The following is a 13,800-nucleotide window of genomic DNA, read 5'->3' as shown; positions in this document are numbered from 1 at the left end:
CCATGAATCTTTCCAATCCTGGGCAACACTTTTAATGACTTAGAATTAACCGCTTTCTAATTATGCACTGAGGCAGACACGATGGTGTGGTATGGGTCTTTGCCAGCAAAGGGAAACACGGGAGATACAAATGAGCAGGCTACCAGAGGGAATTATTAGAAAGGCTTCTTGAAGTCATCAACTTGCAAAGCAGAGACTTATCCCTGTCTCATTGACCACAACAAACTCGGTCATACCACCTGCAGTATCACCTTTAAGAGCATCCATTTCTCTTTCTTTATATAACATAAGACACTTGTGATCTTGCCAGATTTTCTAGCTACCTCAGCAAATTTTGGCAGGTCTCTGCTGCCATTAACTTTCTCCCCTGACCTTGAGTTGGAGTCTTCTCTTTACCTGTGACTCAACTCTCAATGTCATCTGACATGCAGGGCCCCAGTAAGACAGGAGAGCTCAGCTTAGACAGAAGAGCTCAGCTTCATTATGTGGCCCTATATTTGCTCTACCTGGAGCACTAAGTGTCTTGCAACGTTAATTGCCAATATTTGAATTGGAGGGGCATCTAGGAGGGAGGAAAACCTGAGGTCAATTCTTATAAATATGATGCCTCAATCTGGAACATTTCACATTACTTTTGAGTACCATGGGAATAGTGCTGGAGAACAGCCAGGTAATTATGAGCCCAACTGGCTAGTAAGTTCATATCATGGCTCCACCACTAACTAGGAGTGGGACTTTGGGCAAATTACGTAAATTCCCCATGCCTCAGTTTCTTCATATCTAAGGTGAGGATAGCCACCTGGTGAGTACATACTGAGAGTTCATCGAATTAGGGTTTAGAGTGGTGCCTGGTACACAGTAAACACTCAGTAAATGTTGACTGCTATTCCTTTTCAGAAGTGGACACTTGTTATAGGGTAGGCTGAGTAACCCCGCCTTCCTGAATGCTCAGCTGACTTTGTATAGTGTTTCTGAAATTAGAAATTTGGGTACATTTACAGTTTTACCATATCCACGTAGTGTACCACACGTGCTAATAATAAATACGCTATATCTACCTGATATTTTTAAAATGTCACTTATTTAATTATATTTTCAAAGGGAAATTTATAATACCACGTTAAATAATAAACTGGGCTTTCTTGCCATAAATAGAAAGTACTTGTTAAAATAATGTATAGCTGTTCAAACAATTATTTTGTGTCCTAGTAAAGTCACTTCTCCTATGCCAGTGTTAAGCCCTCTTCTCTTTGGGAGACATGGCATTAGATGTTGTCAGCACTTATCTAAAGACCCATTGTGTCCTGTAGCCTCTTAGTCTACATTTTCTGAAAACAGTTTTTTAAAAAGCCTACTCATCTGAAATAATAAAAGCTCAAATTAAGTCAAATCCATTTTAATACCTAAAAATGGCTGTAACAGTAGGGAATTGGATTTTGAGTAGTTCACTAATAATTTGGTCAGCAATTTATTGAGTAGCTATTTGTGCAGAGCGACTTTGAGGTGATAGCTGAGAAATATTTTTGCTTTTAGGCAGCTTGTCAAGTATCCTGACACAAGCAGTTCCTTAGTTGTCTTTGTGAGCCATGCATTCTCAAAGATGGTGATATGGCATAGCCAGATATCAAGTATATCTGCGGCATTAAAATTTCATTGGGGAGCAGTTAAGAAAAAAACGTCTGAAAGTGTCCTGAGGCGGCCATAATGAAACAAACTAAAAAGAGGTGAAGAAAGATTGACGTAGACCAAACATAGGGCCACAATGCAATCTGAAACCTTGTAGCTCCAGCACCAGTAATAAACTTATAAGAATTATTTCTCATCTTCTTGGTGTGACCACGGGATTTGCTAATCCTCCATGTAAAAACCCTCAGATATGTAAAGATAGCATTGAGGAAGTATGATATCTTTTTTCCGTACTGTGCCAAGCATTATTTTTTTCCTTCAGATTTTGTTTTCTTTGGGCTATCATGGTTTCGAGTCTTAGCATCCTGATCAATCTTCTGTCAACAGGTGACAAAGTAATATTTAATAAAGTGCCAAATGATCGGTAGCAATGAGTTCACTCCACCTCACCATATGAGGGAGAGGAGAACAAGAAGAATTAAGGGAAAACTTTACTGGAGGAGGTGAGAATTGAACTGAGCTTTGAAGTTTTGGCCAACGGAAAGATTCAAAAGAACATTCCAGATTTGGACGATGGAGTCTGGGGTGGAATTAAATATGTGCTTGGCATTAACCACATGCTGAATAAATTTCTGTTGAATGTTTGTTCGTTGAATAAGAGTTGATGGTGTAGGATGGCTGTAGAGCTGCAAGTTGCCTGAGACAAGAATCTGATCAGTGTGAATATTCATGCTTTGGAGACACCTTCCTCTTGTCCTTATATAATACTTTTTTGATGACTCTAGTTCAAGTTATCTCTTACGCAATTATGTGCTAGTTAGAGAGCAAAATTATAATTTGTCCCTATAGGGTTCCCTAATGTTAAAAGATATTTCTTATTCAGATTGTCAGATGGGATCAGACTGCTTTAGAGATCACTCCTGTGCTACAGGAGAGCTAGCGAGCTGCCTGGAATTCTCCAGAGGAGTGGTTCCAACTGTAAGAGAAAGTAGGCTCCTGTAGGCCACTGGCGATACTGAAATTGTCCAGAAAAGACACTGGCAGGCCAGCTCCATGGAGATGTAACTTGAGACCTTCATGACCTTGATATCCAAAATCCTTAAACCAGCACTTGAAGAAGAGATTAAATTCTAGCTTAAAATTTGATCCTAGATTAAATTTTAGGCTTTGCCATTCTGGAGCTCAGCCTCTGGAGCAGCCACGTGAAGAAGCAGAACTCCTGGTGTGTTTTGGGAGCAGCTGTCTTCCCCATCCAGCTTTTCAGCTGCAGGGATTGTTGGGTTTTTTCCTTTGTTTTTTCAATGGAGGGAGAACCAGGTTCTAACAACACTGTGCTGTTTGCACTTGAATTTTCCTTCCAGATGACCCATCTCATCTTTATCCCTGTATCATCCATCCCTCACTTCGTCATGTTTTCACTCCTGACTGCTGCTATCCAGTGTATAGTCAGCCCCATGCTGGCTCACTTATCATGCTTAAATCCATTTGTGACATCGGATTAGAGGTCCCATGTATATATGGTCTTGTCTTTGTTTCAGTCCAGGTGTAACCTAGGCAGATGGCACTCTTTGCAGTAGGCAGGACCTCCAGGGCCCTTAAGAGTGAAGACGATTCACCTGCTTGTTTGCCTCTGTTCCTTTCCGCAGTAGCTGGCCACTTAGCTTACGCTAAGGAAAGGAAGAGTTATAAAAATGGGTGTGATGTTAATGATTTGGGCAGAGTTGCTACTCGCTTGATTGCTGGTGTTTGAAATGCCCTTAGCTGGAGGGGAAAAAAATCTCTCTCTTCTATGGTTATAGGCAAGACTTAAAATACAAACCCCTCATGCAGCGACAACACATTCAGCTTAACACACACAGAGGTAGAAAGGACTTCTACCAGGTTCTTTCCAGAGAACAGGTTTGATTCTGGATTGTGCACTGCACACACTGAATCCCACAAGGGGGCGCGGCAGGGGAGGGGTGTAAAGAGGGAAATTCTGGCATTGACGCCTTTTGCCTGTTGAATAGACTCACTTCTGCTGTCTCTCCAAGGCCGTGGCAACATGTGCATGGTAAGAGCAGGCTCCTGACTTCATTTATACCTCATGAAGTTTTTCTTTCTTTTACCCTCTGGACCGTAAAAAGTAACAAATGATTTTGACGATGTGATTTTGGGAGGCAAAAAGCAGGCCACACTGTAATCTAACACCGGCCAAGGCAACAGCCTAACGACTGTAACATCCCAGGTCTCAAACAGCACGTTAGTGCTTTTTGCGTGTTATTTTATTTCATCTTCACAACAACCCTACAAAATAAGCACCAGTGTTAATGCTCTTTTACTGATGAGGGAACTGAAGGTCACAGAGATTAACTAACTTGTTGATATGACACAGCTAGCAGGTGGAAGGGCCAGGCCTCAAACCAGGTCTATCTGATTCTAGACTCAGCGCATAACCACTGTTCCGTGCTGCCTCTCCATTTGAAACCATTATAGTGCATAGCTTTGCAAGTTTACCTTTCCTTTAGAAGGCATGTTTTTCCTCTTTTTTTGAGGAAGATGTAAAAAAAAATTATGGTCTTGTTGTATGATATCTGAGGCTAGGTCCTAAGAAGCCGTAAACTTCTGCCTGGCTCCCTTGGGATGCTTGCTCTTGGAACCTACCCGTCAATTCAAGGGGAAGTTCAGGCAGACCTCAGAGAGGTCCAAATGGAGAAAAACCAAGGCCCCTCTCCCACAGTTATAGCTGACCTCACAGCAAGCACAGATTTGCCAGACCTGTGAGTGAGTCGTCAAGAAAGTGAATCCTCCAGCACCCAGATAATCCACTCCAGTTAACGCCACACAAAGAGAAGCTGTCTCCATTGAGTCCAGCCCAACTTGCCAAATAATGAGCATGTTAGGAAATCGGTGTTTAAAGCCACCAATCCCCTCCACCAAAAAAAATACGGGTCTGTATTTGAGAAGCCAGTGGCATTGATTCTCAAACCCGCAGAAACAAGTTGTTTTGTTTCCCAAGCCTGTTGATTAGCACAGTGCTTTGGCCTGTGACATGGTAGCTGCCTTTGGAGGGGTCAGGGGAACGATTTATTTCCTAGCCACCAATGACCATTCTCCCATTTCCCTGGCCTAGCCAGACACCATGCAGCAGAGAGGATTTCACGGGTGATTTAGGTGGTTCCATTCTCCAACCTACCTGCATATTTGCCACCTGCCCCTCTCGCTATTGTTTGGGGCTCCAACTTCATGGGAGGACTTTTTTCTTTATATATTTATATAAGTTTAACTGCAAAAAAAAAAAATTAACAAAGAAACAAGCTTTCCCTTGAACTTCTTATTAAAGGGTTTCCAAAAACTTCAGCAACATAACAGAGGGAGTTTTTGTGGATGGGCTACGTTTCCATGACAAAGACATAGAAATGATAGACCAAATAAACAACAAAAAAAAATCTTTTAAAATACATAATCAGGGCTTCCCTGGTGGCACAGTGGTTGAGAGTTCGCCTGTCGATGCTAGGGGATACGGGTTCGTGCCCTGGTCCGGGAAGATCCCACATGCCGCGGAGCGGCTGGGCCCGTAAGCCATGGCCGCTGAGGCTGCGCGTCCGGAGCCTGTGCTCCGCAATGGGAGAGGCCACAACAGTGAGAGGCCCGCGTACCGCAAAAAAAAAAAAAAAAAAATACATAATCAAGTTCAAACAAAGGAATTCAATCTCTAGTTACAAGAAATGGAGACAGAATGTATATTCAGAGTGGTGAACATATATTCAGAGTGGTGAACAGGGCCTCACACTGTGTAGGTCCGTAAGAATTTTTAGCTTTAGATGTAGACATAAAAGGCTGGGGCTGGGATTTTTAACACCCCATAGGGAAAGATGTGCAGCCAGGAGCTGGAATTGAGCTTCTACAAATAGCCCAAACCATGAAAAAAAGGAGTAGGATACTCCATGTGCCTAGAGAAAATGTAAGGAAGCTTGCTTACTGTATATGGACTTGGGTTGTGGAGTATTAGGAGAGGAGAGAGAAATTAGAAATAGGTCAGCACCATTTGTGGGTATAGGTTCAGATTTGCATTCTTACTTACTGTAGGAAGCCTGAGCTAAGAAATTAACAATAAAACTAGTCTCTGCAAAAATATACATAAAACTACTTTGTCATGGTTATTTCCGCAGCGCAAGTCAAACAATTCTTTCTGAAAATAAGCTAACAGTAAAAATTTACAAAGCAAGTAAGGAAACTACCACCATAGGGAAGATAGGTAAGTAGGTAGGCAGGTAGATAGATAGATAGGTAGAGAAATCGTATACTATGGACTAGAGATGAGAAAGTGAAGTCACTATAAATTTAATCTATAAGATGCCATTTATAAACTAAAATTAATATATAAGCTGATTGAATAAAAAGAAAGACTATAGGGACTTCCCTGATAGTCCAGTGGTATGGTAAAGAATCCTCCTTCCAATGAAGGGGATGTGGGTTCAGTCCCTGGTTGGGGAACTAAGATCCCACATGCTGCGGGGCAACTGAGCCCCACGTGCCACAACAACTCAGCTCGTGTGGCTCAACCAGAGAGAGAAGACCCATATGCCGCAACTAGAGAGAAGCCCACACACCACAACGAAGACCTGACGCAGCCAAAAAAAAAAAAAAGGAAGACTATAACTGGATAAATGAAAGAATAGAAAATAGTGTGAAAAACACATTTAAAAATAACGTTTAGAAATGAAATAATTGTCATTGAGGTTAAAAGCTCATTAGATGAGTGAAGTGTTGGATTATACAAAAAAAATAAAAATTAGAAGAATTAGATTAGAACAAAAGTTAGTGAATTCTAGGATGGATCTAAGGAAAGTAACTTTAGTGTAACACAAGAGATGAAGAGAAAGGAAATATAAACAGTTTATAGGGGTAGGAGATAAAATAAGACCTAAAAGATGTCTAATGTAAGCGTTCCAGGAAGAGAATGGAGACCAAAGCTATAATGGCTCATTTCTTTCAAACTGGTTAAAGGCATTTATCCTTAGACTCGTGAAACATAGCTAATTCCAAGCAGGCTAAATAAAAAGAGCCATACCCAGGTGAACAATGATGTAACTATTGAATATCAAAGAAAAATCTAAAAGCAACCAGAAATTAAAGACAAATTACCTATATAAGGACTACCATTAGACTGACAGTAGAGTTCTTATTTGTAATAGATGTTAAGAAACAATGGAATCATATCTTCAAAGGGCTGAATCTTAGCCTGTGATTCTGTGCCCAGCTATATTATCATTCAAGAGTGAGAAATAAGTAGAGATATTTTCAGACAAGGCAGAACTAAATGATTTACTACTCAGTGATCCCAGCTGAAAGAACTAATAAATGAGGTGCTTTAGTAACAATATCCAATATTTGGATATTGAATCCAAAAGTAGAATGTGGAATTCAAGAAGCAATGCTGAAAAAGGAAATTGACAAACATGTTGATAAATCTAAATAAGCATTGAATGTTTAAAAAATGTTTTTAAAAATGGAAAGAGCCTATATAAGTGAAGATTCTCCAGAGAAACAGAACCAGTAGGACTCTGTGCACGCGCGTGCGTGCGTGTGTGTGTGTGTGTGTGTGTGTGTGTGGAGAGAGAGAGAGATTGATTATAAGAAATTGGTTCACATGATAATAGAGGCTAATAAGTCCCAATATCTACAGTTAGTCAGCAAGCTGGAGACACAGGAGAGGCAATGCCAGTGGCCTAGTTCCAGTCCAGAGGCCTGCAGGCTTGTGACCCAGGAGGAACCAATATTTTAGTTCTAGTCTAAAGGCAGGAAAATACCAATGTCCCAAGTCAAAGGCAGTTAGGCAGAAAGAATTCTCTTCTACTCAGTCTTTTTGTTCTAGTCAGTCCTTCAGCTGATTGGATGAGGCCCACCACATTAAGGAAGGCAATCTGCTTTACTCAGTCTACCAATTCCAATGTGAATCTCATCCAGAAACACCCTTACAAACATCTAGAATAATGTTTGACCAAATGTGTCACCCTGTGGCCCAATCAAGTTGACACATAAAATTAACCATCACAAAGACTAACTAGGAAATTGTGTTTACAAACAAGATGGTTGAACAGAAATAACAGGCACAATAACATGGAGGCTGATGAGGAATGGGGACTTTCTGATTGGAGTGAGTGCATTCTAAATTACTTATACTCAGAATTACAAAGGAGGTATGATTAGATTAGATATTGTTTAAATTTTTTTGAGAGGACTACTGAAGAAGTAGATACAAAGTGTATTACATTCAAGTGAATAAAGAGAGAAAGGGGGCATAAAGAAAATTTGATCAACTAGGAGGTAGTAAAGGAGAAATGGAGAAGGGAAGAAAATGGTTACCAGAACAACAGGGTAGAGATAAGTCCAGATGTCTCAGTTGCAAGTGGATTAAACTCAGTTTTTAAAAAGCAAAGATTTTCAAATTTGATTTTAGAAAATCTGGCTAAATGTTATTAATAAGAGTCAGGCCTAAGACTTAGTGATAAAATGAAGTTTAAAGTAAAGAAATGGAATACCAGATATATCAGGCAGTTACTATCCAAAAGAAAAGTGGTGCAGCAGTATTACCACTAGGTAATGTTATGTTTAGCACAAAAAAAGAGATTGAGAAGGTTATGACTTGATGCCAAAAGACATAATTTCTAAGAAGTATATATAAAACAATGAGTTTGTACACCCAACAAAATAGCCTCCTAATATAGAAAACAAACATTGATAGAATTATGTGGAGAAACTGACAGTAGTAGTAGATTAGTTCATATCTAGTGTGGAAAATATTAATAAGAATATATAAGATTTGAATAATACAATTAAAAACCTTGACATACTAGACATACCTGAACTCTGTACCTCAATAGGAACTTCAGTGATTTTTAAGATATATAAAACATTTACAAAAATATGTTCCATATAAAAACACAAAGGAAGTCAAGCACATACTTCCAAATTAAAATAAACATCACATACATTGACCACAATCAGATCAAATTGGAAATATAAAAAATGAAATGTTTAAAAGAATTTATGAATCAAAGATTAAATCATAATGGAAACTACAAAATATTTATAAATGACAACAAAAATTATGGCATGTAGCTAAAGCAGAATTTAGAGGAAAAATTATAGCCTTAAAAAGTATGTTAAAAGATTAAAAATGTATTTAATAAACATAGTAAATTAGTAAAAGGATAAGTGTAGCAAACTCAAAGAAGAAAGCAGGAAACAATGATCACAAAAGGATAAATTCAATGTAACTTGAAGAAATGGAGCAGTAGAGAGAAAGCAAAACCCAAATTTGGTTTCTTGAAAATACTAGTAAAACAAACCAACCTCTAGCAAGAGTGATAAATTTAAAAGTTTACACAAATTAATCTTAGGCCAGCCAAAGTTAATTTAGTTGCCGATCCAGAAGCTAAATCAGAATGGTGGGACGTGGATATTTATTATATTAGCCTCCTGCCTTCTTTATGTTAGAAATATTCCACAATAAAAAGATCATGATCTTTATTTAGGCATTATGCCTTAGTCCAGGCATTGTCTCTTGCCTGTCTTCTGTGTAGCGTGCTTTAACAGATACCAGCTCTCCTATTCTTGTACATCTTGCTTCAAGTGACTCATGCATTCTTGCTTTGCACATGCTTCGTAGATAGTTGAAATCCCAGCAGTTGAAGCAGTGACAGGGTTAAATTGTGAAATCAACAGAATGACTACCTCTAGCAAAGGTTAGGGAGAACAAAACTCCTGTCTACCTGTGGTCAAAATAGATTGATGTACATTGGACAGATGTCATGGCTGGCCTAGGGACAGCTTCTGTGAAAGGCATAGGCTTCCGTGAGGGTTCCTATCCCCAGCCATCCCAAGATTGTCCAATTGCCTTTCCTTATCTGGTTGATGTTATTATCCCTCCCTTGGGCATTTCCTAAGCTTCAGAGTATGTGTGTAAATGTATGCTTGCACTCTGGCTTGATCTGAGATGTAGACCTCCTCAAGCCTGAGTGCAAAGACCCAGGCATGGAGGGCAGGCACATCCTGCATCTGGAGCCTTGGCCTGCAGTTCCTATGTGTTAGCACTTTTCTCTCGTGCTCTGAAAAACGGCAGGTTGCAAGAAGAGAAAAGAGCTTTTTTTGAGTTTAAAATGAACGCGGACTCAATATATAGTTTTTACTATTCAATTTAAAATCACTGACTTCCTCTCGCAAGCTTCCTTTGATTTGAATAGTGTTCTATTCAATATATTCAAACTATTTTTTTAAGTTTATTGGCTATGATTCTTAATTGTGGTAAGCACACTGTTCTAAAATGTATATTGTGAGGAAAATTATGATGTCATCAGTTTCTTTTTTCTTTAATATTTCCCTTTCTTCCCTCATAAAATAAATGACCTAATTTTTTTCTGTACTAGGGTATTGTCCCTCTTCTTTTTTAAAAAGGGCCTTTGTTTTATGATTTTAGCAATGAGTTTGCATATAGTTTGGTATGAGGTCAGTAATTTTCCCTAGAATAGCACTTTTGGGTATACTGTCTGGTCATTTAGTAATCTTCTTCTCACATGGGTATGAGAGTTAGCAGTGTAATAACTTAGCAATAACCAGGTGCATGTGGAGAAGGTGCTTTTGTTCCCTTGAGACACTGATAGCATCATGGGTACCACAAAGGAATGTGTCTGCCATTACTATCCGGTGACTGAGTGGCAGACCAGAGAGAGTGCAGTCCCTCAGGGAAGGTGACCCAGTGCATGTGCGATTGCTTTGTTCCCCTCCTACTAGCCTGGCCTTAGAATTAAGTTGGGAAAACAGAGTGAGTTTACCAGGTACTTTTCTATCTATTTAACACTATTGTTGGAATAATCTATTCTTTTATAATAAGACAGTTTGCCACTTCATATTTCCAATGTTTGTTCCACTTATCCATGGTAATGTCTTTCCGAAATAATTGAGTCTAACTTAAGCTTACATGAGGCAAATGCCTAAGCCTGATTTGTTTCTTATTATTACTTAAACTTTAACAAAATAAATAACAAAAAAGCTGTTGTAGCTGTTTTCTCTAGGGACTCATGTAAGAACCCTTAAAGGTAGTCATGTCAGATAACATTATCACTTTCTACAGAGGAAGACACCGAATTTGAAAGGTTCCATAATTTGCCAGGTTGCAGAGCTGGGTATAGGGATAGGGCTGGATAGGATTCCTCCAGTGATGCTGATCTTTTCTGAGACTCCAAATATGGCCTCTCCACTTGCAGTGCAAACACATTTATAAATGGCTATTAACTATATAACATTGCTATAAACATGGAGTTATGGAACTAAGAATAGGAAATAATCAAAATTATTGCGCTTCATTTTTTCTTTGTGCACTCCCTACTATGCTTAAGTGAGAAAGATGTCATTTCCTTATTTCCTTCCACAGAATTTACTAACATTTATCATATCTGTCAGTGTTCTTATGGTACTGAACTTGATAAAGAACATCATAATCTAAAAAAATATGTTAAGCCAAAAATTTTCTCAGAACCTGAATGAAGTAGGTCTGTGGTCTGTGTTCATTCTGTTTAACTAGATAATTATCCAGTATGCATTTTAGTTTGTGCTTGTAGGGACCAGACCCTAAGCTATTTTGGTAAATGGGAATGATTCCACTGGAGGACTTGAAGGAATTGGTTCCTAAGCAACACCTGACTTAGCTTCCATCTAGAGACTTGCCTTCCTCCCATGCTGAGGAAGAAGAGTTCTGGCCACCATGGCTTCTGCATGCCTACAGTAAACAGTGAGGCCAGGATCTCCTGCCTCACTTTTCAAAGGGTGTGATCTGATATAGCATCCCTCAGAAGATGCCTCCCATAGTCCCTTCTGTTGCAGTTCCCCGGGATAAGGTCAATTTAATTTGCAACTGGGTGTGATGAGACGTTTTGGGACAAAAATTCATATATAAATATAAATGTGTGTGTGTGTGTGTGTGTGTGTGTGTATTATTTTCCCTTATTTAAGATTCGCTCAGGGCTTCCCTGGTGGCGCAGTGGTTGAGAATCCGCCTGCCGATGCAGGGGACACGGGTTCGTGCCCCGGTCCGGGAGGATCCCACATGCCACGGAGCGGCTGGGCCCGTGAGCCATGGCCGCTGAGCCTGCGCGTCCGGAGCCTGTGCTCCGCAACGGGAGAGGCCACAGCAGTGAGAGGCCCACGTACCGCAAAAAAAAAAAAAAAGAGATTCGCTCTATTGTCAGTCAGTTTTACCTACTTTCCTTACCTGTGAAATGGACATAACATTTCGTGGCAGTTGATGAGAATTATTTCAGAAAGGTTTAGAATTCAGAGATGCTTTCTCGGCTGAAAGTTATTTTTTATTGACGTCATTGAAGTCTTTGAATCTGACCTGCCTTCACTAAGCTTTCCAGGTACATATGCTTGATTATAACATACTTACCTGCAAAAGGTAAATATTTTCTTTTCTGATTGTTTTTTTTGTGGTTTTTTTTTCCCCCAAGTGGGCTTTTCCAAAGCTAATTTATCTGCAAAGAGACATATGCTTTAGGTCTGTACTTGTTCATTTAACTTGGAAAAATTAGGTCATCTTCAAATCTGGCAATGTGGCTTATAAACTTGGCAAAATGGTCTAATTAAAAGCTTCCCGTAGATTTGAAAAAAGGAAAAAAAATGATTAGTATCAGTAACGTTTTCATTTTCATGCTTTGTGTATTTATAGGTATATGTCACTTCTCATGTTGTATTAAAAGTATGTTGACTGTCTGCTAACAGTTCATCTCTTTTCTTCTGCAGCCTCCAAGTCTGTTATAAATAGTATGCTACGGGACCCTTCTCAGATTCCAGATGGAGTTCTAGCAAATCAGGTCTATCAGGTATTAATCACAGCTGTCTATTTTCAGTGGCAATGCTGTTATCTGCCTAGCAGAGTAAAGGATTTTAAACCTCATTTAATTACTGTCATCATAAACTATCACTGAGGTCAGGGTGCACCATAAATGGCAGTGCAATATTTGCAAGAAGAGCATTTCACTTTTTAATAGCTTGCTTTTATAGTGAATAAAAAGGATGCAATTTTTGTTTTCTGTGATTAAATCTGAACAGTCTTTTGATAGCTTTAAAAATTTTTTTTTTTTTAGGAAAAGGAATTACTGCTTTTAGGATACTATTTAACTGCAACAGTTTTTGTAGTCACTCATCCCAGACCCCTTCTCTTATTTGTCTGCAGTGCATCGTGAACGACTGCTGTTATGGACCACTGGTGGACTGCATCAAACAGTATCCTTTCCCATAAAATTTTAGGTGCACAATTGACGAGCTTAGACTCAGTGGAGGAGATGTGTCTAGCTTTAACCTGACATAAAGTTCTGCTTCACAAAACACATTTCATACTCTTCTATTTTATATTCAATCAACTGGAGGGTCACTGCAGACCATTCTTTTCTACAGCTTAAAAAAAAAAAAAATCAGATAGGCCCCGGGAAGATGTCAGTTCAGCAGTTGCACAGTCACTGGCTTATTTCAAACTGCTTGGTTTTCAGTGAGTTTAAAGGTACAGAGTCATGAGGCAAGTAACATGTTGTCTTGGATGTCTAACCATTCCAGTGAACATTTTTTCAAATATAACACATTTCTATTTAAAATGAACCAAATTTAGTTGAGAATAAATTTTGAGCCTGGAGTTAAAGGATGATGTGATTAAAATGCCACCAGAGACCATCACATTTTAAAGGGCAGTAGATTCTTATTGCTTAAATGTTGATTACAATCTGAGCCCTTGCTTGGGTTCCTAATAAACATTTTTAGAGAAAACCAAGCTAATTTTTCCCTCTGGACTGAATTTAAGGCTATGAGAACAGATGTCCAGTCATTCTTCATTAAAGATATTGAGATTACTAGAGTTAATGCTTGCTTCTTCAAACAGGATTTGAGTGGACAGCAACTAGACTTGGTGAAGGAGGACATTTTTAATCAATACCTTTAGTCGTGTTGTGGCAACACTAAGGATATTGACAGTCCTTGGCTCAAAAAGTTTATTCAAAAAGTAAATAATTAGCAATTTTTTAATGGGAATCATATCTATCTGAGTCCATGAGTCTCATATTTCTTAATAATATAACATACATGCCCTTCCTGGGTTTTGTTAGCATGGGTGGCATTGCGACCAGTTGTGACTCGGTGATTACC

General features: G+C 39.1%; 1 protein-coding gene across 6 annotated transcripts in view; it reads left to right on the top strand.

Moving 5' to 3' along the window:
* C2H15orf41 (chromosome 2 C15orf41 homolog) overlaps positions 1-13,800 on the top strand; it is a 237,149-nt gene that overhangs the window by 93,565 nt on the left and 129,784 nt on the right. For all 6 annotated transcript variants that reach the window (XR_004348728.1, XR_004348727.1, XR_004348725.1 and 3 more), the window contains exons 6-7: positions 12,409-12,488; positions 12,842-12,891. Coding sequence is in view for 2 of the 6 variants with exons in the window: in XM_032624738.1 (XP_032480629.1) it covers positions 12,409-12,488; positions 12,842-12,891 (130 nt within the window). In the remaining 4 variants the exon portion in view is untranslated. The remainder of the gene's footprint in view (positions 1-12,408; positions 12,489-12,841; positions 12,892-13,800) is intronic.

This window comes from Phocoena sinus, chromosome 2 (genome assembly GCF_008692025.1).
Source record: "Phocoena sinus isolate mPhoSin1 chromosome 2, mPhoSin1.pri, whole genome shotgun sequence".
Taxonomy (NCBI): domain Eukaryota; kingdom Metazoa; phylum Chordata; class Mammalia; order Artiodactyla; family Phocoenidae; genus Phocoena; species Phocoena sinus.
Note: the sequence above shows the minus strand (reverse complement) of the source record. Positions and strands in the feature narration are given on the sequence as shown.